Consider the following 26,187-nt stretch of genomic DNA (forward strand, 5'->3'; position numbering starts at 1 on the left):
AGGAAGGAGCCATGATTTTGAATATTTGTGCTAGAGAATTTACAGACTTCAATATCATATCACTTATGGAGCAAACAATATGAGCAAATATATTCATAGATATTAGGTAGGAATTAGACTAATCTATTAATTGAAGTAGGGATGTGTGATGTAAAATGCTTTGGGTATTTTTAATGTTCATTTGAGTTTTGATTACGACTGCATAGGTTATTATAATTAGGGTTTCCTGTTTTAATGGTATTTTTTTTGTGACATTTTCGGCTCTATATAACCATATTTATTTGTTGCTAATTTTGTCTGTAGCAAACCATTTTTTGGGGGGGTTTTGTGAAACAATGAAGCTGGAACTAGTATATTTCCACATTTAATCGATAAATGTGCACTCATTTTAATCCCTGACAGGTTTCAATGATCTAAACACCCACGGTTGATAAATCAATGCACCTGCATGAAAATATGAACATTTTAGTATCGACATCGTCCACATCTCCTGCTGCTTAAGCCTCATTACTAAAGTTTGTTTCGTGTTTAACCAAATTAACTGTCAATCCACTCAGCTATTGGCCTGGCAATCATGGCATTTAGAATCATTAAAAAACAGCCTAATTTCCGTCTTTATCTACATATAAAAATAAATACAGACAGAAAATGTAATTGTTATCTGTCTGTATTTATCCGTAAAAATCAGTAAAAACTGAAAACAGGGAGCCTTAATTATAATTGATATCAATTTTATACAGGTGACCTATGACCTGATTGTTCATTACAAAATGAAGCTTGTATTGCATTATACTAACTATTCTGTGTCTCTACAGTTTTCAGAGGTCAGGTAGTGGGTCTGCACACACACATGCATTTCTTTATGTACAGAAAGTGGGTTCGCGCACCCACATGCATTCCTTTATGTACAGGAAATGGGTCCGCGCACACACATGCATTTCTTTATGTATATTTTCCCTCCAGATAAGAGTTCCTCCCACTGGGTTGTCTGGCCTGTTGAACTTTGAGTCTGAATGACCCTAACTCATCACCGATAAATGTGAGACCCTTGCCACTTCTGTTTCTCTTGGGGAGTGTGACAAACATTTCCCTCTGGGTTAGGGATATCTATCTGGGTGTGTTTCCCAAAACTTTGGAAGCTCTCCCACAAGTAGATTTATTTTCCTCGCAGGTAAATTACTTCAGAGTAGAATGGCGGGGGATCCACTGAACTTTGATCGAGTGGCATCAGTAACTATGGTGACTCGTGCAGCCAAGGGTCATTTGAGACTGGTTATTTCAAGAGGGCATTAGGCAACTACAATTGCTTGTTTCAACTAGTATACCTGTTTCTTGATTTTTAACGACCGGTCTGCTTTGAGTGTTCCTACTCCTTGTTCCTTCTTTACTTTCCCCAATAGGAAGTGCTCTGTATCACAGTCGGCCCCCGAAGCGATGACGAGTTTGTGTCTTACACCCAGCTCGAGAGCCTGCTTCAGAGACTGAGGCAAACACTTCAGTGCAGGAAGGTAATGATCACAAATTATATTTCCTTATTTTTGGACTCTTGAGACTGTCAGACAAGTTCCTCTGCCAACTCAAATTCAGAAAAGGTATTAAAAGAATGAAAATGTAATTTACTAAATGTTGAAGTATAAACATCATTTGAAGTAAACAAATGTCTTGGATCAAGTTGCAGTTTTCCGACTCAGTTGTATTCAATGTTGCTTTTGATGTGTAGATCTAAATTAGGCACCGCAATTTCAATTGCATTTGAGGGCCTTTTAATAACTAATCTCCTCCTTCATGATGTAGTTATTGAACCATTCTTGTTTTTGTTTCAGTACTTGTCTCATGTTACAGAGCCGCAATTGGCCAAGTGCACTGCTGAGCTAGCCTCCTTACTAAGTAAGTATAGATACTGCATTCATTTTGTAAAGTGGTGCATGCGACCAAGGGTGTCCTCGCGCTTTGCAAGCAAGCATCTTTATCCTCGTCGCCAGTGTTGTAATTAAATAAAAGTCCGGTAGCCAGGTTAAGTATAGGTATGCTGTAGGTTTATTCTCAAGTACAGCCTTAGGTAGATTACTGGAAGTCCAGGTGATGCCCCACCAGGAGCATCCTCCCTGCTGCTCAGCCTGCTCACTCCAACTGGCACTCACAGCCTCACCAGTCACCCAAGCGTTCCACGACATCATCAATCATCCAACATTCCAGACATTACCAAGCACACTAACTCTCATTCTGGCTGAGCAGTAGGGAAGAGATACATAGGCAAAGGGGAACGGCAAACAGTAGATTATAACACAGATCTTTTCAGTGTACTGGTTAAGTCCTTAAATGACTTCAGTACCTCCCATGATCCTGACAAAGTGACAGCGTGTGGTGTATTCAATTGAGACATCAGGCCAGTTTCTAAAAAGTGGGTTAAGTTGAATTTCTTATGGTGATACATAGAGATCACGATTGCATGACCAGTTGGTTTGCTTGCAAATGTGAGGAATTGTCTTTTTTTGGGCCGGAGGCAGGTGGAGGGCCAAAGACATAACATGTTGATTCAAATATGGGTACGGAAAAGCTAGATCTTCAGGACTCTTCTAAAATATAGGAAGACTTTCTCAAGCCTTGAGTTTCAAGGAGTGCTTAGCAGAGTGATAGCCCCTGCACTTGAATATTTTATTTATTTATTTATTTATTTTTGACATTTGTTAAGCGCGAACGAATACCCGTAGGCGTCTCGGCGCTAGACCTTAGCAGGTGTCTCTTAACGAGGCATGGGAAACAAGAGGAGAAAGGTATACTATCACTGATTAAACAGCCAGGTTTTCAGCTTCCTACGGAACTGTAAAAGTGAGGGGCAAGTTCTAATGTGATGAGGCAGAGTGTTCCATATCTTTGGGGCGGCGACTAGAAACCGGCGGTCACCCCAGGACACTGTTTTAGAGCGTGGAACCACTAGTTGGTTCAGATTGGAAGAGCGAAGCTGTCTGGATGGTATGTAAGGAATAAGCTTGTCCTTGAGGAGGCGAGGCCCCTGATCATGAAGTGCTTTGTAAATTATACAAAGTGACTTGAACTTAATCCTGTTTTGGATGGTCAGCCAGTGAAAAGTTCTTATGGTGTCAGTGATAGGAGCAAACTTTGGTGATCTGGACAGAAGACGCGCTGAAGCATTTTGTATTGTCTGTAGTTTTTTTATAACCCTAACTTGGGCATTAAGAAAAAGAGAGTTACAATAGTCTAGTGATGAAAGCACTAAAGAACTGACCAAAGTTTTAGCAGCAGTATCTGGCAGGAAAGGAATGATTTTCCTTATCATTCGGAGTTTATAATGAGCAGTGGCTGCGACCTTATTTGCATGAGCCATGAAGTTGAGCTGGTTGTCAAAGGTAACTCCCAAATTCCTGACTTTGAGGGTCGGAGTAGGGGGAGTACCAAAGGCCGACGGCCACCAGGAAGTGGGCCATCTCAGGGAGAGAGAACCAAAGATGAGCACCTCCGTCTTATCGGAATTAAGTTTCAGACAGTTATCTGTCATCCACTCTCCGACTGCTACCATACCGTTTTTAAAACGTTCTGCTACCTCATGCCCGTCACCTTTGATGGCCAACACTAGTTGCGTATCATCCGCATATGAGGTTAGGCTCATCCCGAATGCTTTGATCACACCCGCAAGGTCCGACACATAGATGTTAAAAAGTGTCGGACTAAGGGAGGAGCCTTGAGGAACCCCACAAGGAAGTGAACGCTTGGCCGATTGATATGGCCCCAGAGTGACCACTTGTGATCTGTTGGACAGGAAGGAGGAGAGCAGATCTCTCGCTGTATGGAAAATTCCCATCCGTCCGACACGGTCTACTAAGATCTTATGGTCGACCGTGTCGAAGGCCGCCGAGAGGTCAAGCAGAACAAGAAGTGCTGTCCCTCCTTGGTCACGGACAATTCTAATGTCGTCCGCTGCGTTAAGAAGGGCGGTTTCGGTTCCGTGATATTTTCGGAAGCCAAACTGTGTGTCATCCAGCAGCTGATGTTTCTCGACGTATTCTGAGAGCTGCTGGTTCATGGCTTTCTCCGTCACCTTAGCTAAGAAGGGGAGGCTTGCTATAGGTCTGTAATTCTTTAGTTCCTCCTTATCTAGGTTGGATTTCTTAAGCAAGGGCTTAATGAGTGTATTTATTAAGGAGTCTGGATAGATCCCGGAACTGAAGATGGTATTACAGACCAGAGAGATAATAGGCGCGGTAACGTCTATTACGTTGGAAAGCACTGACGAAGGGCATGGGTCCAAGGCCGATCCGGATTTGATGGATCTGATAATGGTTTTTATGTGTTCCGTGGTAAGAGGCAGAAAACTAGACAGGATGTTTCCTGAGGTGGTGTGAGCGGTGGGAGATCTCGGAGTGATGGTGGTGGAAATGAACGTTTGATAAATGTTGTTAACTTTGGAGAAAAAGAATTCAGACAATGCGTCGCAAAGAGATTGAGAGGGCACAGGATATAAATCAGGTGCGTTGCCGGACAAGGTTTGGGTGATATCAAAGAGTTGTTTACTCGAATTTTTGGCTATTTCAATTTGATCTGCAAAAAAGGTCTTTTTGGCAGCAGTGATCATAATTTTGTAAGTGGATAAGGATTGTTTATAGGTGATCTTGCTTTCGTTATTGTAATTTCTGCGCCAAAGCCTTTCCCTGTTCCGACACAGTTGTTTTTGGATACGCAGTTCCTCTGTGTACCACGGAGCAGTAGGTGAGCTTCTGTTTCTAGAGTGGAATTTCGTGGGTACTAATTGATTAGTGGCGGCACCTATCCATTCGTGAAATTGCCTAGTGGCAGTAATGGGGTCATTGGATATCTCTGGACAAGTATTGTCCAGTAGTGATTTTAATTCGGTATGGTTAAGACTCTTCCATACTTTAAAGGGACCTGGAGCTATGGCCGTGGGCTTCTTCCTCTTTTGTTCCTTTATGGACAGGCTACTGAAAATAACGAAGTGATCAGTCCATGGCATGGGAAGAATGCTGGTTATGTGTAGGTCCTCTGCGTTTGAGAATATACCGTCCAATGTATGACCTGCCTGATGGGTGGGGGAGGTGACCAGTTGTCTAAGGCCCATCGTTTTTAGGTCCGATATCAGGGCGGCAGTATCGTTATCGTTTTCTAGATCCAAATGGAAATTCATGTCGCCCAGTATAGTTGCGGAGACTTCAGTGGCTATTTCTTCAGTTATTACATGTAAATTAGTCAAGAAGGCTGCTCTCGACCCAGGAGGGCGGTAAAGGAGAACTCCCTTAAAATTAAACAGAGCGGAAAACTTAATGTCAAAGTGCATAGCTTCACAAGAAGCACCTGGAATTAGGGATGTGCGGGCTTCGAAGTGGTCTCTCGTGATAATAGCTAAACCTCCTCCCTTTTTCCCGACTCTATCCTGTCGATAGGCTTTATAGCCAGGAGGCAATGCTACCACTAGATCAGGTGCTGAAGCGTCATCAGTCCACGTTTCGGTAATGAAGAGAGCGTCTAGATTGTTATCAATGATAAGGTCCGCTATTTCTTGCCTGTGCTTCCCTAGTGAACGAGCGTTAATGAGGGCCATAAGAATAACCACCTCCGTGGCATCAGTTTGCCTTTTGGGCCTCAAGTTCGTATTGTCAATAGCAATCACGCTTTTACAGTAGGGGCAGCTAATTTTAGTGACCATCGGTGTTTGTGACAAGTCATGTTTGATGCATCGAAATGAGGAGGTAGGTTGGAACTTCCTCAAAGCCGTGGGTGTGTAGACTAACTTAGAGTCTGCGGCGAGTGAGGCAGGATTCTTGGCCCTGGGCACGGGCCAGGCGCGGACGGGCGCAGACGGGCTTGCCTTTGGCGCGCCTTCGGCGCGCCGCCGGCGCGCCCGCTGCGCCCGCCCGCTGCGCGGACGGATATGCATGTCCTTATATCCGGTGAGAGGAGGGTGGGAGGCGGCCAGCATCTGCAGCGCTACCCCTCCCTGACCCAAGATGGCCGAACCCCTTCTCCCCAAGCGCCAGGAACTGTGAGCGCGCGCTGGGAATCGGGCTCGGGAGCGAGGAGGCGTGCAGGTAGGTTTCCCTGCTACCAGCAATGCCCAAGATGCAATACAGTATGTAATTTAAAAATACAAGTTAAAAGCGGCACAAATACAGATTAAAAATGCAGCACAACAAAACCCCCGGCTTCCGCCTCAGGGGAGAGACATCTAAGGAGGTCAGCGCGAGGCGTTTTGTGCGAGTTTAAGTAGTCTGGGAGGGCGGGAGGCGGCCAGCATCTGCAGCGCTACCCCTCCCTGACCCAAGATGGCCGAACCCCTTCTCCCCAAGCGCCAGGAACTGTGAGCGCGCGCTGGGAATCGGGCTCGGGAGCGAGGAGGCGTGCAGGTAGGTTTCCCTGCTACCAGCAATGCCCAAGATGCAATACAGTATGTAATTTAAAAATACAAGTTAAAAGCGGCACAAATACAGATTAAAAATGCAGCACAACAAAACCCCCGGCTTCCGCCTCAGGGGAGAGACATCTAAGGAGGTCAGCGCGAGGCGTTTTGTGCGAGTTTAAGTAGTCTGGGAGGGCGGGAGGCGGCCAGCATCTGCAGCGCTACCCCTCCCTGACCCAAGATGGCCGAACCCCTTCTCCCCAAGCGCCAGGAACTGTGAGCGCGCGCTGGGAATCGGGCTCGGAGCGAGGAGGCGTGCAGGTAGGTTTCCCTGCTACCAGCAATGCCCAAGATGCAATACAGTATGTAATTTAAAAATACAAGTTAAAAGCGGCACAAATACAGATTAAAAATGCAGCACAACAAAACCCCCGGCTTCCGCCTCAGGGGAGAGACATCTAAGGAGGTCAGCGCGAGGCGTTTTGTGCGAGTTTAAGTAGTCTGGGAGGGCGGGAGGCGGCCAGCATCTGCAGCGCTACCCCTCCCTGACCCAAGATGGCCGAACCCCTTCTCCCCAAGCGCCAGGAACTGTGAGCGCGCGCTGGGAATCGGGCTCGGGAGCGAGGAGGCGTGCAGGTAGGTTTCCCTGCTACCAGCAATGCCCAAGATGCAATACAGTATGTAATTTAAAAATACAAGTTAAAAGCGGCACAAATACAGATTAAAAATGCAGCACAACAAAACCCCCGGCTTCCGCCTCAGGGGAGAGACATCTAAGGAGGTCAGCGCGAGGCGTTTTGTGCGAGTTTAAGTAGTCTGGGAGGGCGGGAGGCGGCCAGCATCTGCAGCGCTACCCCTCCCTGACCCAAGATGGCCGAACCCCTTCTCCCCAAGCGCCAGGAACTGTGAGCGCGCGCTGGGAATCGGGCTCGGGAGCGAGGAGGCGTGTTGCAGGGATTCTGCTGATACACAGAACTATGCGAAGAACCCCAGGACCTCAGTGAATTGTGGTGTACCAGAAACTCACCTCAGAACCCAGAACCCAGTATCCGGCTAGCATAAGTGTCCCATTCGTTATCCGAGGTTTAGCTCGGCGGTCCCAATGAATAGACAACCCAGAACAAGCGACTCAGTACATACTCAGGAATGGTGGGAATCGAAGATACCTGTTCGTATATTATTCTCACATCAGTCCACAACAATAATCAACAGAGACACGTTGTAAATAAAAGGGGTTTATTTTTATAGACCACGTGTCCTAAGATGCAGTACTTTGGCTAATACAAGCAGACAAATGATTAATATCAAAACCAGCAACATAGTTACAATACCATAGAATATAAAAGGGGTGATCATATTATAATGACAGTGGATACTACCACCTTCCCTTTACTAAGAAGCTAATATTATTATTATGCTAATAGAAGGTCTCTTAGGCTTGAATAGGGGACCCCATACCTCAAAGATCAGCTTAGTGAAATCACATCACAGGAGCATCAGGAGTCTTCTCGCAGGAAGGCTCGTCTTCGGTCTGAATATAAGGATTTGGTCTCTGGATCTTCTGTATCTGACTGTATGAATGGCAAGTGTTTTCAGGCTAGCTGACCTCTGAAGTCTGGTACGCTTGAAAATCTTGGTGATGTATCCCTGGGTATACAGGAGGGTTACATCAATGGAACATCTGTTGAAGTAAGTGTAGGGTTTTGAATTTAGTTATTTCAGGGATCCATCTAAAATAATCCAGCAGTTTATTCCACAATTTAGCTGCTTTAACAGTGAAGGTGGAATTTCCCCTCCCCTGTTTCTGAAAGCGAGGAGTCACAATAAGATCTGCAGAGCTAGAACGCAACAGCATCACAGGGCAGTATTTCTCAACGCGGTCTTTCAGGAACCTAGGTCCCCTATTGTTGAGGGCTTGGTGCATTAGGGTCAGTGCTTTATACCTAATACGCTGATGAACTGGTAGCCAGTGAAGTTTGCCCTAAAAAGATGACGCCGAAGTGTATCTCGGAATTTTGTATAAGTGACTGCCATATTCTACAAGACCTGAAAACGCTGAATCAGATATTCCGGGAGACCAAGGTACAAGACATTAGCATAGTTCAACCTGGATAAAATCAGGGGTCTGACCACTGTAATTTGGACCTCATGAGGAAGCAAGTGAAGAAACTTCCTCATCATACGAAAAATCCAAAAGCAGGATATCACCACTGCTGACACCTGTGCTCCAAATGAAAGCTGGGTATCAAACAACACACCCAGATTTCTGGCCACCGCTGTTGAAGAGGGCAGCTGGAGAACACCGTCTGGCCAGGCCCCAACCCAGCCAGGAAGGGTTTCCCGCCAAAATAATAAGACTTATTAGGGTTGCACTGCAGTCCATTGGTCTTCAGCCAGTCTAGCAGTGCCACCAGACAATTGGCTCAGGCTGCCCTCGCCCTCTCAGGCTCCCCATCGTACGCGAGCAGGATTTGAGTATCATCAGCATACGAGATGATCTTGATATTATAGGTTTCCTCCAAATATGCCATGGGAGACATGTAAATGTTGAAGAGTGTGGGACAAAGAGAGGAACCTAGCAGCACCCCACACTTCAACTCTTAACCTTCGAAGCATATGGCTTCATCCATACCACCTGCCTGCGTCCTTGAAGGAAAGAGCCCAGCCAACTCAGCCCAGAGCCCGTTACTCCCAGGTGTTTTAACCTGCGCAGCAAGATGTTGTGATCCAAAGTCTCAAATGCTGCTGACCGTCTTCCACTAGTGGAAGCCACTGCACAATGCTCAAGGTGAGCTCAAAATGTAGATACATACATCTGTGACAGAAATAAATCTTTATAGATACTGGTCTCTTTTCTTACATGTCAAACAAGTAATAGTACATACAGGACAAAAAAGAACAACATTGACATGTGAGAACCCTGTTTACTGCTAGGCCTTCGCTTCCAGCAACATAAGAGTTAAGATATTTTCAATGTGGAGACGGCAAGTTGAAGATCTTAGTTGTAACAAGACCGTATAAATGTTACAGCTGTACAAGAATTGCACGGGCTATGTTTTTATGTATAAGAGAAGATCCAGTGAGTGTTAGAATTCTGATGGATAATTCTACTTGCAGATTTCACTCCTTTGAATACGCCTCAGGCACCAGACTGGTCTAAAAACTTATGTAGTTCTCCGGTCCTGATAGAGGACAAAGGTTCCAGTACAATGTCGGGCACAGGGTTGTGATGATGTAATCTGAGTTAATTGCCCCAGGACCAGTGGCCTAACGTTGGTTCAGTTTTTTTCCGTGCCTTTTGATGCATCCAGAGCTTTGTTTTGTTACACTCTGTGGAGAATTTTCTCTCACAAACTTTTTCCAGTAGGTGCAAGACAGGGACATGTCTCCTCTGAAGCACCCTATGTAGATGCTCTTCGCATCATACAGATTCTCTCCGGTGCAGTCCCCATTATTTGGGCCCCTTCCACACGCACAAGCCTAAGACCGGCAATAGCGGAACAGTCGGCTCCAGGTCAAACACTGGCCTTGGACTCTGTGTTGTAGGCCAGCCTGACTTGGCATTCAACACACCTTCGGTGTTGCTGGCACTGTACTCTGCGTCAATAGGGGTGCAGCATATCTGACCGGCACCCTTGTTGCCAGTCAGACCCCATCACTCCAGGACAGATGCACTCCGCCTTCTCAAGGAAGAATAATGTGCCCTATGCCTCAATATGGGGGCTGGGTTGAATGTTCGATCGAGACTGGTTCACAATGGTGGCTCTGGGTCATTTCCATTGTGCTATTCCTCCAAGAGGCCAGTCCCCAGCCATTAACGCTGACCCCGCTCCAGGACCTACCATGCCCCCCAACCGACCTACCCGATGTAGATGTCAGCTTTCCACGCTGTCATCCGAAAGCAGTCAAAGTCTTTGACCTACTATTACTCGCAAAGGAGCAAAGAGCTAATATCCTCCATGGTCTACTTTGGAACCATTGTTTATATTCAGCGAGGCTGTTGGGGACTCCTTGAAGGAGCCATGGGCAAAGCAATCCTCGTGCCTGGCGGTTAACAGGATTTTTGTTTGGCGGTACAGACCAGCACTAGTGGGTTGAGCCCTCCTAACCATTCATCCCTCAGCAGAAAGCTTAATAGTGCAGAGCCCCTCCACATCCAAATACAATCCTGAGACTTTTCCAACTCACATCCTCTAGACAGGATTGCAAATTCCTGGAATTTATAGGAAAAAAAGGCCTGTTCGAATGGCAACTTAGCCCTGTTTCCTTTAACACCGCCTGCCGCTTGGAGAGATATACCTATGCTCTCTTGGACATGGCAGCTGTGCTGGTCCCAAATCTTCTGGACCATCTAAAGGATCACTTTTCAGAAGTGGAAAGGGATGACCAGTATGCCTTTAGACATATATATAGTGCGGACAATATGGCCTTATCAATAGGCACAAGTGACCTTAAAACGCCATGTATGGATACTTCCCACAGGATTCTCCTCCAGTGTACAAACACCCTGGTACACATGCTTTTTGATGGAGAGAGAATCTTTGGCCAAAAAGCAGATGCCACGCTAGAGTGCTTCAAAGAAGGTAGAGTGTTCATTAGGTTTGCAGTCTGTTCATTGGACTTTTCATCTCTTCAAGAATCCAAGCTCCTTCTCTTAAACAAATCCCAAGCCTCCATGCCTGGTCAGCAGCAGCAGAGTAAACCTTTTGTACAACAGTACAGAGGGACAGACAAGGGTCTTGCCAAGTAGCTTCCTCCCTCCACTTCCCCAGCACCACCAGGGAAGCAGCAGTAGTGTGTCTAGGAAGGACCCCTGGCATATCAGTCAGAGGATGGATTTCTCCTTTTCTGCAGGCCTTGAAAACCAGCACTTCAGACCACTGAACCCATAAATTATAGAAAAAGGGTACACCCTACCCTTGTGCTAGCATCATCTCCGCTATCCATCCCCAGGTTTTGGAAAAACACCCGCGGATCCTGCAGCAAGAGGTAAAGATCAGGCTGCAGGAATGGGCAGTGGAACTGGTGCTGGAGTAAGTACTAGGACAGGGGTGCTACTCTTAGTACTTCCTAGTTTTTGCGAAGGACAGTAGTCTGCAGCAGGTCCTCGATCTCAGGGTCCTGAATTGGTTTCTCAGAAAGAACAAGACCAGCAATCTGTCCCTAACCCAGGTTTTTTTGACACTGCAGTTGGAAGACTGGATGGTGTTGTTAGACTTGCAGGATGTGTATTTTCACATTCTAATCCTGCAGTACCACAGGAAGTACTTGTGGTTCGTGGTGGCTGCTACCCATTCCCAATTCACAGTACGGATGGGGTCATGGTATTTCTGTACCTGGACAACTGGCTGATCAAAGCCATGTCGTCTTAGAATGTGCTCCATCATTGTTCATGGTTTTCAATAAGTCACCCCCAATCTCACCTTGAGCCCTCTTAAAGTCTCCTGTTTATCGGGGCATTACTAAATACTATATCACTCAGAGGTTTCACTCTTCAATAGAGGATACGGGATACTCTGGTTATCATCACGATGTTTCAGATGGGCCCTCGAGTCCCAGTCCTGTAGGTCCTTCATTTGCTTGGTTTATTGGATTTTCCTGGTCACTCATGCATAGGAATCCTTTGTGATCGCCAGAGATGCTGCAGCCAAGTTAAGCTGGTTGGAAAGGTAGGAGAACCTGTTGCAAGGAAGACCTTTCTGCTCCCTTCCAGCAATGACCACGGTTCTAATGGATGCTTAAAGCCTATGTGAAGAGGCAAATTGGAGGACCTGGAGATCAGGGGCTCTGCATCCATCTTCTGAGACAGAGGGCGATCCAGTCGATGCTCAAGGTTCTCCTCCTGGTTCTTCACGGTCAGTCAGTCCAGACCTTGACCAACAATACGACCATGATGAGGTACTCGAACAAGAGAGGTTGGGGGGGGGGGGGGGGTAGGAGTAGGGTCTCAGACTCTCTGAGAAGCCACAAGCACACCAGCACAGCTCATGGATGGTGGCCGACCATCTGGCAGGTTTGCTGAATACCAGGGCTGACCGGATCAGTCGGTGTGATCTTGCTGACATTGAGTCTCATCTCCATCCGGAGGTGGTACAAGATCTTTGTCCTTTGGTACACACCTCACATGGACTTCTTTGCCACTCAAGACAACGCCCACTGCCCAAAGTTTTGAGCCTTTCTACTTCTGTTGTAGGGAGCGTTGGGTGAGTGCATTTCAGTTGTAGTGAAAGATTCCCTTCCACTATGCATTTCTCCCATATCCTTGATTCCTCTAGTGCTGAGGAAGATTTGCCATTATTGGGCCCAAGTCATTCTTATTGCCTCAACTGGCCACAAATGGTGTTGTATATAGATCATAAGCACCTAATGATTGCGGCCCCTCTTCACCTTCCACTCAGAGTTGACCTGTTGTCCCAATTGGGGGGCGGGCGGGGGGAGATTCTGCACCCGAATTTTCACACCCTACACCTTCATTAGTGGAGATTGAGTGGGGAAATCTGATTGCCTGTTCACCTGCCACCAAAAATTGATGGACGTGGTCCGTTCGGTGAGTTACACTCCACAAAATCTGTTTACTCTGACAGAGAGGATGATTGATTTTTAAAAGTGTCCCTTGCTAACGTTCTACCGTTCCCACGGTTCTTGGTGCACCAAGGCTGTGCGTTGGCTAATCAAGCGGTACATCTCAGCACTGTCTACTTGCCTCTGTTTACCAGATCAATCCTCTGTTTACCTCCCTGGGGTGATGAGACTTCTGAAAAGTTTAACAAACGTGTATCCTCCAACCTCTTTTTTAATGCCTCAGTGGAACCTTAATTTGGTTCTGACGTTTCTTATAGGGACTCAGTTTGAGCCCATGCACACTTGCAAGTTGAAGCTTTTAAAGTTAAAAACAATTTTCCTAGTTGCCATCACCTCAGCTTGCCGATTCAGCGAGTTGCAAGCCTTGTCTGTCCGACCCCCGTTTGTTTCTTCCCAGTCAAGTTGGTATTGCGAACTAAAGCTGCTTTCCTCCTAAAGGTGGTGTCTACTTTTCATCTGCGACATCCATCACTCTACTATCCTATTTCACTCCACCAAGGAGGAGGAGAGACTTCACGAGCTCGCCCTGAAGCGAGCAGTAGGCTTATGCATCAGCACAAAAGAATTTTATTTAGACGACAAGCTCTTTGTCAACTACACTGGCTGTAAAAGAGGAAAGCTAGTACAGAAGCAAACTGTATGGCACTGGATCATTTATTGCATCAAGATCTGCTATGCTGTAACCAAGAAAGACCCAGATAAATGATTTGGGGGCCCTGTCGTGAGGCGTTACAGTGGCTGATATCTGCAAGGCCGCTTCGTCATCCTCTCTCCATACTTTCGCCAAGCACTTTTGCTTGGATTCGGAAGTGAGGAGAGGTAGTCATTTTGCCGGCCCGGCCCTCACAGCTTTCTGATTTAGTTCTCCAGTCCCAGCACCCAAGGGGAGTATTGCTTGGGAGTCTATTCAAAGGCGATGGGAGAAGTATCCATCAGAAGATGAAGTTACTTATCTTCAGTTATGATCTACCAACAGATTCTTCACTGACTCTCCCTCCTCCCCATTCTGGAGAAATTGATTGCCTTTTCTAATAAGCTGCCACGCTAGTATTGTACTGCACCACTGCTCGATTATCAATAGCGTCTCGAAATTCACGGGAAAAACAGAGTTGAACTGATGTTGGGGCGCAGATCCTAGCGTTCTATGGCTGTGAGGCTGTCATCAAGACCCTGTGACCAATGTAATAAATCCTGCGCCCTCTACCAGCACCAGAGGGTTGTTGCAGACATGTGGAATATTTAAAGGTGTAGAATCTTCAAGTAGAAATAGTATCTTACCAGAAAGATCATTACTCCAGATAAGTAACTTTTTGGGTTGAAAAATGTATGTATTATAATGCTATGATTAAAAACAAAAGCCTACCTCCTGGAAAAGCACATTGTTTTCATCTTAATCATTTCTCTTGTGACAGAAGTATTTAAAGTGTTTTTGCTACTAAAACTCTTTTATTAAAATGGATTTATTGGTTTCTTCTAATTAAAAAAAAAAAAAACTGTTTCTCCCCAAAAGTTTCGAATCGAATTCCGATCCAAGTGGTGTCACAAGTTCAGGCAGCGGAGTCGGAGAAGGATGCTAAGGTCGCCGATTTGCTTGAGTTGTTGCTTTCAATCTGGAAGAATGATTTCCAGGTGCCTGTTCCCATTCCGCTAATGTTTAGCCCAAAAAATGTTGACTACATGGCGCACGCAGAGCTACATCAGGTGGGTCATTGAAACAAGCAGTGCATATTACCTTGTTGTTGTAACATACAGCTTTATTTTCTCATAAAAGTACAAACAATGTTTTTGAAAAATTTTGTGTAATCTGACACATCTCAAACCATGCTACGGCAGAAGAAAGTTCCAGATGTCACTATTGTGGATAAAATCCTCAACTATGCCAATTTTCGTGTGTGTGTGTGTGTCTGTCTGTCTGTCTGTCTTCGAAAACTTGCCTATCACTAACCAGCCAGTCCCCTTGTAGGACCTCAAACCCAACAGTGCGGCATCTAATGTGCATCTTTCCCCCTATGGAGTGCCACAAGGTTCGGTGTTAAGCCCCCTGCTTTTCAACCTCTATGTAACCCCGCTCGCCCAGATCGCTGAAGCAGCTGGTCTCAAAATATTCACATACACCGACGACTCACAAATCGTATTTTCCCTTTCTAATAGTGACAACGATTCCCCCTCCCTCCTGCAGAAAGGCCTCAGGAACATTGCCACCTGGATGAGCACTAATATGCTTAAACAAACAGAGGTCTTAATAGTGGGTCCTAACCAAAACCTCTGGAATTCTAGACACTGGCCATCTGAAATGGGCCCCTTACCAACCCCGTCGCAACAAGTCCGTAATCTTGGCATTACCATTGATTATGGCTTAACTATGGAGCCCCAGGTCAACAACCTCACAGCTACCTGTTTTACAATTCTGAGATGGCTTAGAAAAATCATTTGGATGCTCCCGGACGATACACAAAAGACTGTGGTCAATGCACTAATCACCTCCCGTTTAGATTACGGTAATGTCCTCTATTTAGGGGCATCACAGGCAGTCATGCGACGCCTCCAACTGGTACAAAACGCTGCAGCCAGACTGCTATGCAAATGCAATAGGAGGGAACGCATGTCCGATCACCTTAAAGCGCTCCAATGGTTAAGAATCGAAAATAGGGTCAAATTCAAAACTCTTAGCCTCATGCATAGAATAAAATGGGGCAATGCCCCCGGATACCTCCAAACCCTCGTGCACACTTACACGCCTGCTCGATGCCTGAGGTCCTCCACTCAAGGCCTTTTCTGTGTCCCCAAAACACGCCGAGCGAGGATGGGAGGAAGATCCTTCTCCCTTCTAGGCCCCAAGCTATGGAACTCCCTCCCGCAACCTCTCCGTTTGGAAACTTGCTACACTCATTTCTGCAAAGCCATTAAGACCTGGCTTTTCAACCAGTAACCTGCTCCGGTCTCTTTCCTAGACTTTCCCTTGCCTCTATGGTTCAGTATCTTCTAGCGCCGGAAAACCTTTTTGGGTAGCTGTCGCGCTCAATAAGCCCAATAAAATAAATAAAGAAATAAAATAGTAATAATAAAACAGTCATCTCATTTTAAGAAATTTGTGAAAGATTTAATTTCAGAATTAAAAAATGTGTTTATATTGCATTAAAATATGAATGGTATTTCTTGTGGTGTTTGTTTTTATTTACAGTATTTACATTTTCAACAGAAGAAAAATACGAAACATTGAGAGGAAGCTGCGCTCTTTCCAAACCCCTAGCTCATTAGAACAAGCAATTGCAATGCAATAGGTCTTGGCTGTTGGCATTGAAAATAACAATGTTTTTACCTTTGTTTTTTATTTGCAATGGAGTTATTATATCTGCATATCACTATTGCCAATGGTATAAAAAAGCAACAAACATTGTCATTTTCAACACCAACAGCTCTTACTTTACAAATGCGAGACCTATTGCATTGGAAATGCAATCTGTCTCGCTTTTGTTGAAGTTGGAGTTATTAGCATTATAAATGCCAATGTATATTTCCTAGCCATGTTGCAGGGTGCAGTACCATATGTGGCCAAAAGAGGTCCATGGCCACATATGGTACTACGCCCTGCATGAGATATGGTAAATCCACCCTACCCACAATGCATTGCCTTTAAGACAGTACCACAAGTACATTCAAATAGCTATGTCCAAATATACAATTAGTAGCTTTGAAATGTGACAAAAGAATTATTATTTTAATTCCGGATTAGGTTGTACTCTGTGTGGAGCTGATGAAGGGAAATTTATAGAAGGTCTCATATAAATATGAGATGTGCTAATGAGTAAAGTAACTACTGCCACACTTGCTTAGGACCAAGCGTGTGTCCTGCCTGAATTCCTTTAAGAAAATAGTGCTCTGAGGCTATAATTAAAACCTAGGGAGTAACAACACATGTAACAGGGGCTATCTTCATGGGAGGTTACAAGAAGAGACAAGGTGGTACTAAGCCTATTGACCAATGATATGCCACCATTTACAAAGGAAAGGGACAGGAGCCAATTAAAAAGATGGGCAGAAAGTTGGTAGAGCTTTATGCCCATATCCTGAATACTGCAAACACAAGGAGATGATGGACGGAGCGCTGAAACTTTTCAGACACTCACCCCCAGTCACAGATCTGGGTTGAGTCCATCATCGTTCTTTAGCTCACTTCGCCACCCCAGTTCAGACTCAGCTATATGCAAATAAGTCTTGACAGCGTGCCTCATGGGAACAGTCCAGCCCCAACTGCCAAGCCAGGTCTTACCTGGACCGGAAACAAGCATCCTGGGACCGGTTTCTAGGTAACACCCCATATCAGCCAGGCTAGCTTGAATCTAGTGAGCAAGGGACCTAGATCTGTGACTGGGGGTGGGTGTCTGAAAAGGTTCAGCACTCCAACCATCTTCTCCCTGTGTTTGACATATCCTGAATACAGCATTTATCGAAGAGACAGCACAAGCGCTGCCTAGGCGAGACCTAAAGAGATCAAAGCCCCCCTCAAATATAGAACTATATTGACAGAGGGGCTGGCCAATCATGGTGTTGATGAAGGCCTTCTTGCTTCATCCATACCTCAACCTCTTCCCCCTGGTTCTGAGTTATTACAGATTTCAGCATGACCTCTGCTGTTTGTGGGTGTCCGAGATGGTACTCCCTCCCTCTCCAGAATCACCTAGATTAGCTAGATAAACAAGTCCATATTTCACTCCACAGCAAACCCCTTCACAAATTGGTTCTTTATTGTACTCTGGTTTGGTTTCTCCCTTTGTGTCTTAGGTGCAAGACCAGAGAAACCTCTTCCCTTTTCTTTGTGGAACCATTGTCTATGTGGATTTTGTGTTTATCAAACTTTTACTCATACCTTTTGATCTTGTATGTAATTTGAGACATTTCTCTTATTTGCATGTGGGTTTATACAGCGCAAATGAGGCCCAAGGTATTGGCGCCCTTTTAGTGGACACTGCCAAATACAATAGTGACAGATTCACAGTGGTTAATTAAATCTGTAGACATTGGATAATAGAAACACAACCATTTGATATCAGACTTTAAAAAAAATCAAGAGAGCACGTACTTGGTTCACTCCATATTTCTTCTTCATAATCTCCATTGGTGCTTGCTCGTCAGTCTGTACTTTCCTTCTGTGGCATCTGTCAATAAGGATGGAGTCCTCTGCTATGTTACACCCATTACTCCAGTGTGCAGCAAAGCCCACAAGTTCTGCTCCCTCCTCTCAGAAGCCACTGAATTCTGATTTGTTTTGGTCATGGCTAGTTCTCAAGCTCTTTTGTTCAAGCAGCAAAAATCTTGTTTTCTTTACTAAAGTAAAGTATGTGCTTGTCTGTTGCTTCCACTTTCTCCAACAGTTGTACGATTTGACATCTTTTTCCCTGCCTTTTCTCTTGAGACCGGCAGCAGCATATGCTCCTTTGGGTGCTAACTGATCAGTCCTGCACACCTAGTAGCTCGCTAGATTATCCAACTATCATGTGGGTAATAGAAGCATCTGTTATTTACAGGCACTTGGCAACTGCAGACATATATATTTTTTTATTATACATCTTTACTCAGGATGTGAACACTGTGTGTGCTCTGGAATAAAGCTGAAATATTAGGGCTGCCTTTCCGAGCCTTTGGTCCAATGTGGAAAAATGTTTGAAATAACAATTGCTGCCCGTTTCTGCAGAAATTGGAAATACTTAAACTATTCTTTGTTCCGCAGTGGCAGGCTTTCTTATTTCTGTTTCGCGGACTTCTTGACCAAGGGCTTATGGGAGACAAACAGGCAGAGATCTATCTGCACAACCTCCAAGGATTCTCATGGCCACCTGTAAGTATTTTAGATTTTAATTTCAGTTGTATTACCTGTCATTGCTTCTCTTCATCACTTGCCAAAACTAAGGCTCCCTTATGTTATGCTATTGGTATTTGTATAGCGCTTCGAGCCATTATGTTGTTGTATTACTTTCTTCATCTTGGTGTCCTTGCCCGCAGACCCTGGAAGAGCCATTGTTTGATGGGGTGTTGCTCACTGGTGGTTGGTTGGTGTGGCTAATAGAGTGTTTTGTGTTAACGGTGTACAATTGGTTGTGTAAATGAATTGTTTTGTTAACCTACATTAGAAATGTAATGTTCCACAGGCCTTGTAGTCTTATTTCATTTGCTGTGAGCACACTGACATTTCAAGTAGTGGTTTGGTACACAAGAGCAGAAACTGTAAAAAGCATGAACTGCAGTTATGGCAGGAAACAGTACCAAGAGATGTTAATTGAAGCACGTCTGCATAGATGCTCATTTGAGACTCCTAGGCCTAGAATTCTGGTGGATTCTATTTGGACAGCCACATTGCTCCCTTTAGGCACTTACTTTTCCCAGGGTAGCAAGGTTGAGCAGGCATGACGTACTCCAGGAGTTGGCATGTGTTAGGCACTCAGATGCAATGACAAATTAAATAGCACTCAGTATCATCACTGTCCAGTCAGTACTTTACATTGTGAAAAGAAAAGGACTTTACTTGGCAGATAAGTCAATAGACCATCTCTAACCAAGTGCTAGGCTTCACTGTGGAACGCAGATTGCAGGGAATGTAAAGAGCCTGTCTAGAAGGTTTTCTTATCCAGATGACCACGAGTTTCATGGTCCTGAGTACCTTTCGGACAGTCTGATCTGGACAGGGGCATGTAGTTGGAACAAAAGTGTTCCATGTGGCTTTCTAAAGCTGTGCCACCCACCGACTCATGTAATATTTCCTGGGCAGGCCTGCTTCCCTCCCTAGTGAGCTTCACGATCATGCAAGTCCACTGGAAATTCTCTATTTTTATAGACCTCAGAGCAAGGTGAAGGAAACTGAACTGGTAGACATGACCTAATAAAAAAAACTATTAAACATCTTTTAATTGTAGCTTTTTTCAATGTATACGTAATCATTTCTCAAACTAGTGTTGATTTAGTCCTATACTAGTCCTTTTTGTTTTGGGGAAAAAATAATTTCTTAATGGCTAAACAATGTTAATGTTCATATTTGCAGGGCATTTTAGAAGAACTTCATATTTTGTCAGCTGCTTTTAAGTCTGAGCATGAAGCGGAGTCTGTCGACAAGACCAGAGCAAGGGAAGCAATGCAGACCCCTAATGGAACATTGATACCACAAAGATAGCCCATGGACCCAAAGTTCAGAACTGAATGTGGGATGATTTTTCAGAATAAAAAGTGCTGCCAGTCAGGCAGGGCACTTCAAGACCCACAGCATGTGACAGTCCTGGGAAATGTGACCAAAGCTGTAGCTGGACAAAATCTTGCTAGCATTGTGCAGCAAAACCAATTTTCAGGTCTGACGGGCTTGATGCAGGACACTGTTGCCAAAATGCGACCTGGATTTCTTTGTGGTGCAGAGGACAGCGAAGGAGGTCCTTGTCTTACCTGGTGAAGAGTCTGTAGCCGTAACTGGCTTCGACAGACGCATAGGGTCTGTTACAATGCAAAGATAACTGCAGTGAAATTCTAAGTACTTTATGCAGAACTGGGACCAGAGACTTCATTGGAGGGCCACTAGTCTGACCTTACAGCTGGCGAACGTGATCGGTACCACTGCATCATCACTTGGATCATCTCTCAAGTTCATTGAGCAGAGTTTGCTGTGTTCCATTGATTCCATGTATGTTGGTGGTCAAGCAAGAAGACGTTTGTATGCCTTTATCACCATGGGTTGGAGTTTTACGAGTAAAATTCTCATCTTATAGAGTTTACTATTGGGTTTGCAATGCAGGTCCGTGTTCTTTTAAAGAACATATTCTGAAATCTACTCTTTTTTTTCATATGTTTTATAAAGCAGTAGCTGCACATTGAGCCTTGCCATTTTTCATAGGAAATAGTAAAGTGTTTAGGTGGGCACAGATACTAAACCAGAAGTCCCATGAAACTTTGTCCGAACACCAAAGGAATTCTCAACACTGCTGCAAACAAATACTCTATCATTCAGAATTTGATTTTTTTCTCCATTAAACATAGTAACAGAGCATTGCAAAATAGACTTCACTCAACTCTAAACATGTTACTGCTCCATTGAGGTTTTAACTCAATTCAGTACACACTCTATAATTGAGACATTCGATTTTAAATAGTTCACACTCTTTTTCACACCTACCTATTTTTTGGCCCCTCCCTCTTCCAAGAATGTAGTAATGTTAGATATATTTTCTTTAATGTACAAAGTACTTATGCACTTTACTAAGGGGTTCCCCGCTTACTCCTTCCCACTATATCTCCCTCCTACATTTCGCTTTTATTTTTCTAGACCTCCTCACTAAGACTTCCAAAGCTGTGTGGCTTATAGGACTTGGACTTCTATGCTTTCACTGGTCACATATTTTCCCAAACGACTTGCTCAAGTCTGCTTCTTCTGAGGTGGGCACAGTGGAGTGAATGATCTTCCGTTCCAGATCTTCTGTTGCCCACCATTGCTTTTCCCACAATGCACCCTTTCACTTTAAGTCTAATGCCAGTCCAACCGCACCAAGTCAAATCATACCAAGTAATCTCATTGCTATGCGAGAAATGCGCATATTGAGAACAAATGCAGATGAACATTCCTCCTACCCAGTGGTTTAGTTGCACTTTTCTGGGATTCAGTTACATAGCGAAGAAAAATTTGGTTTCTCTTGCGCTTGTATGTTTAACTTTAAAAAAAAAAAAAGAAATACGTCTTCACTGCACTTGAAACTTTTAAATAAAATATCATGTAAACATGTTTTTAAGGACAATGAACAATAAAGTATACAATTTTCTCACCGTTTCTACCACTGACTTTAGTGGTATGTTCACTCAATAAACATTACTGAGATCAGAGACACACTCACCTTCCCTAATAAAGATATTTTTTTTAAATGAATGGTTTGTCCTGTGTTTTTGTGGTGGAGAACATTTCTTGGTATTAAAAATTAAAAACTGCTCTTGTAAAATACTTAAAAGCTGTATATGAATGAATTTGTTTGTTGACGGACGGAAAGATATTCATGATGATGGTTGCTGTGCTGCAGGCAGTATCTAAAATTGGTAAGGAAAAACCTGTGACCTCAGAAGTCTACATTTCACTAATCCTAGAAAGGAATGTTTAATAAATCCCTTAAATTCTGTAGGATTTCTCAGTTTACTAGGAAATCTTAGCATTCTTATTTACAGAAATTTGACAAAATGTACCTAGCAAAAACTTGCTTGTATTTAAATACAAGTTTCAGGTAGGGACGATTGCAAATATACCAAGGTACTGATGAGTCCCAACCTGTTCAACACATACATGGCTACTCTGGCCGCAGCCTACGGTATGCACATCATATCTTATGCTGATGACACCCAGGTCATACTCTCCCTATCCGCTGACCCCACCAACACCAAAGCTAACTTCCACAGGTGTATGACCAGCATCGCCAGCTGGATGCAAAACAACTGCCTCAAGCTCAACACTGACAAAACGGAGGTACTCATCTTCGGGAACAACGCCAGTCCCTGGAAGGACACCTGGTGGCCAATAGAACGGGGCCCTACTCCCACACACTCTGAGCACACCATGAACCTTGGCATCATACTTGGCAACAGGCTCACCATGAAAAAACAGATTAATGCATATCCTCAGCTTGATTTCACACGTTTCGCATGCTCTGGAAAATCTTAAAGTGGATCCCCATTAGCACGCAAAACACCGTCACCCAGGCACTCATCACCAGTTGGCTGGACAATGGCAACACTCTCTACATAGGAATCCCCACTCAGCTGCTAAACAGACTACAGATCATCCAAAACGCATCAGCCTGGCTCATCCTCGACCTCCCAAGGTGACTCGGCATCACGCCCCACCTCAGAACACTCCACTGGTTCCCCGTACACAAGAGATGTCCGTTCAAAATGCTGACCCATGCCTACAAGGCCCTACACAACGAAGGACCAGCCTACCTAAACCACAGACTTAATCTACCTCAACCCATCAGAGATCTGTACTCCGCAGCCCTCACCCAAACTCCTCGCTACTGTGCCGCTCCTTCTTCTACCTGGCGGCCAAGACCTGGAACAACCTCCCCTCCACCTCCGGACCTCCCCCACCCTGCAGGATTTAAGAAATGGTCTAAAAACCTGGCTATTCGACTGATGATGCCCAGCAGCAGCTACCCATACACCCTGCCTTTCGAGGTATAGTGACTCTTCTTGCTTGTAATGCGCATGGTCCTGTACTCCATTGTTAGTGTTTTTTTTTTCCTCCGTTGGGTTCAGTCAGATGCTTCTCTGCTCTGAGTCAACATAGTCGTCTGGCTACTTTCTAGTACCATCAGTATTGTTCACAATAATGATTTGATCACTATTTCCATACTTATAACATCAATGTTGAATTCATCCGGGCCCTCGATTCGGTCACACCCCACTGGGCCTTCAGGGTAGAACTTCTTTTTTACAGCATGCGTCCAGGTGGTGATGGAACAGACACCCTTTGGATTTTGTCCTTCGTGTCACCCAAAGTGCCCACACACGGATTTACATGAGGTGTGTAATTTGTGTTTGTCTCTAGATCATCAAGAGGAAACCTGCGAGGCCTGCAGGTAGTTTTCACCCAAAAAGGTGATCGGAAGGCTAGAAGACTCCAGATATCTCGACACAGAATAGAGGAGATACCCGACATTTACGGTTCGGAGGAATCGGAACTTGAAATGGAGACACATCCATCGGCAGCTGATGAGGGTAACCTATCTCCAGACCACAGCTCTGAGTCAGATGCGAAATATGATAGCATCACTTCGGGGCAACAAACTGTGGGTACTGTGCCCCCTCCGACTATACCCCAACCACAGCCGGCACCTGCAAAGCCCCAAAAGTCTACCTATGGGCCATTGTCAGCACCGACTGGCTGCTTCTGGACCGTCTAGCCTCAGCTCGGCTCTGAAGAAACAGCCTAGATAAGTCATTGATCTGAAGCCCTCCACCCCGGAATCGACCCGACTTTCAGCACAGAAACACTCCACTTCAGACTCCACCAGAGTCTGGCACCAAAGTCTTCGGAGCTGAAACAACATACCGCTCCGGCACCGAAAAAGACAGCCTCATAGCCCAGACCCTCGGCACCAAAATAACAGGGGCTAAACCAGAACCGGAGACGAAAAGACAAACCGATGCGCCAAGTTCTCCAGAGACTGTGCAACCAGTACTTGAGAAGCTCCATCAACAGCTAAACTCTGTGCAAAAACATTTAATGATGCACCCAGATACAGGAAGAATCCTCACCAATCCCTCTCATTCAGGCGCACGGCCTGCAAAAAGGCAACTTTCCTTTGAAGAGGAAATAGATCTTTGTGTCCCAAGAAAGAAGAGGAAAGAGGACAAGGCTACTAGCCCACTCCGCCCTAGCCCTCTTCCAATCACTGCTGTACACACTCTATCATCACAACAGTCACCAATCCATGACCCTCCATATTCACTAGCGGTCTCACTCCACTCTTTGATGGGGGAGGAGGGGTGATGATCAGCACTCATTATCACCACAAGATGACTGGAGGAATATGACACAGATCCACCGGATAACACTGACCCGGATCTATACCCATCAAAACCCTCCCCTCCTGATGACACTACTATTTACCACTATGTTATAAGTAGGGCAGCCACTTCTCATAAAGTGACACTCCACACTGAGCAACTGGAGGACGACTTCCTATTTGAAACTCTCGTCCACTCAGCATTCCATGCAATACATTCCAATGCTGTAAGGTATGCTCAGGCACACTACAGACATTAACAACCCAGTTAGATCCAGGATTTTCCTAGGGTCGATAAACAATATAGCCTTCCCCAGTAGACCCTACATACATTTTCACAAGTGAAAACTCCACATACAATTCCTACACCCATTCTTCCATTAATGGGGGTACCGGACAAAGACCTATTTGCAACACCACGGAAAGGAAAATGCCTTCTGTAGACCTAGTTGCTCCAACATGCGCCAGACAGCCATGGTTTACAACCCTACTAGAACTATCAGTACTCCCACACCAAGTACTACCCTACAGGCAGGACCTTCTCACTCAAAACCAAGGATCAGTAAGGCACCCAAACCCCAGATCGTTCAATCTTGAAATCTGGCTCCTCAGTTCTAGAATTTGGATATCTCAATTTACCTCAAGAATGTATGGATATCATAAAATAGGCAAGAAGGCCCACAGCACATGCCTGCTATGCCGCAAAATGGAAAAAATGTGTTCACTATTGCCACTCAAAAAATATTCACCCTCTAAATGCTTCAGCTCAGAACATTCTTTGCTACCTTCTTCACTTACAAACTACAGGGTCAGCTTTCACTTCTATAAAAATACATCTTACAGGGCTAGCTGCATATCTCCAAAAGAGAGAACAAACGTATATATTCAAAGTTCCTGTAATCCAAGCCTTCCTACAAGGTCTCTAAAGAGTTATTCCATCTAGAGCTCCACCCACACAGGTGTGGAATCTCAATATTGTTTTGACATGGTTAATAGGTCCACCATTTAAACCTCTTTGCACATGCCCTCTCCAATTTCTGTCATGGAAACGTGCAGTTCTCATCGCAATCACTTCCCTCAGACGACGTGGTGAGCTTCAGGCATTTTCTTTAGAAAACCATTCTTCCAAATACATAAAGACAAAGTAGTACTACGAACTAATCCTAATTTGTTACCAAAAGTTGTATCACAACTCCACATGAGTCAATCCATTGGGTTGCCTGTGTTCTTTCCTCAACAAGTCTATGTGGCAGAAAGAATAGTACACTCATGTACTACATTAATAGAGCTCAATCATTTTGCAAAACTCAACAGCTATTTGTGGCACTCTCCAAACCACATAAAGGTATCCATGTCCTAGGTCGGAACCTGAGCCCTATTCTGGAGGGCTACGCCTTGGGGAAGAATAGGAGGGGCAACTGGACCCTTTAGAATACTGGTTAGGTCAGGATATGGAATGGTGAGAGGAACTCAGTGATGCCAGTGGTCTGGACACATCCCCAGATGCTGGCATGCTTTCTCTCTCTACCGTGGCTACGGAGGAGGGAGCATCATATTCTGTGGTGGTGAAGAGGGCAGTTGAGGTCCTGGATCGCGAGTTGCCCTTGGTGGCATTCAAGACTGACATCTTGACAAAAGTATTACAACCGGGAGCTTCCGCTTACGAACTCCTGCTCGTGTTTAATGAAGCACTAACAGCTGTCCTACTGGGAACATGGT

At 44.9% G+C, this 26,187-nt stretch overlaps 1 protein-coding gene across 1 annotated transcript in view; it reads left to right on the forward strand.

Moving 5' to 3' along the window:
- The window catches only part of CDAN1 (codanin 1), a 237,335-nt gene extending 215,493 nt beyond the window's left edge, over nt 1-21,842 (forward strand). Inside the window, exons 24-28 of the mRNA XM_085627237.1 lie at nt 1,401-1,508; nt 1,824-1,887; nt 14,460-14,650; nt 18,678-18,785; nt 19,983-21,842. Of these exons, the coding sequence (XP_085483363.1) occupies nt 1,401-1,508; nt 1,824-1,887; nt 14,460-14,650; nt 18,678-18,785; nt 19,983-20,111 (600 nt within the window). The 3' untranslated portion in view covers nt 20,112-21,842. The remainder of the gene's footprint in view (nt 1-1,400; nt 1,509-1,823; nt 1,888-14,459; nt 14,651-18,677; nt 18,786-19,982) is intronic.
- The last annotated feature ends 4,345 nt before the right edge of the window (nt 21,843-26,187 follow it).

This window comes from Triturus cristatus, chromosome 9 (genome assembly GCF_964204655.1).
Source record: "Triturus cristatus chromosome 9, aTriCri1.1, whole genome shotgun sequence".
NCBI classification, from domain to species: domain Eukaryota; kingdom Metazoa; phylum Chordata; class Amphibia; order Caudata; family Salamandridae; genus Triturus; species Triturus cristatus.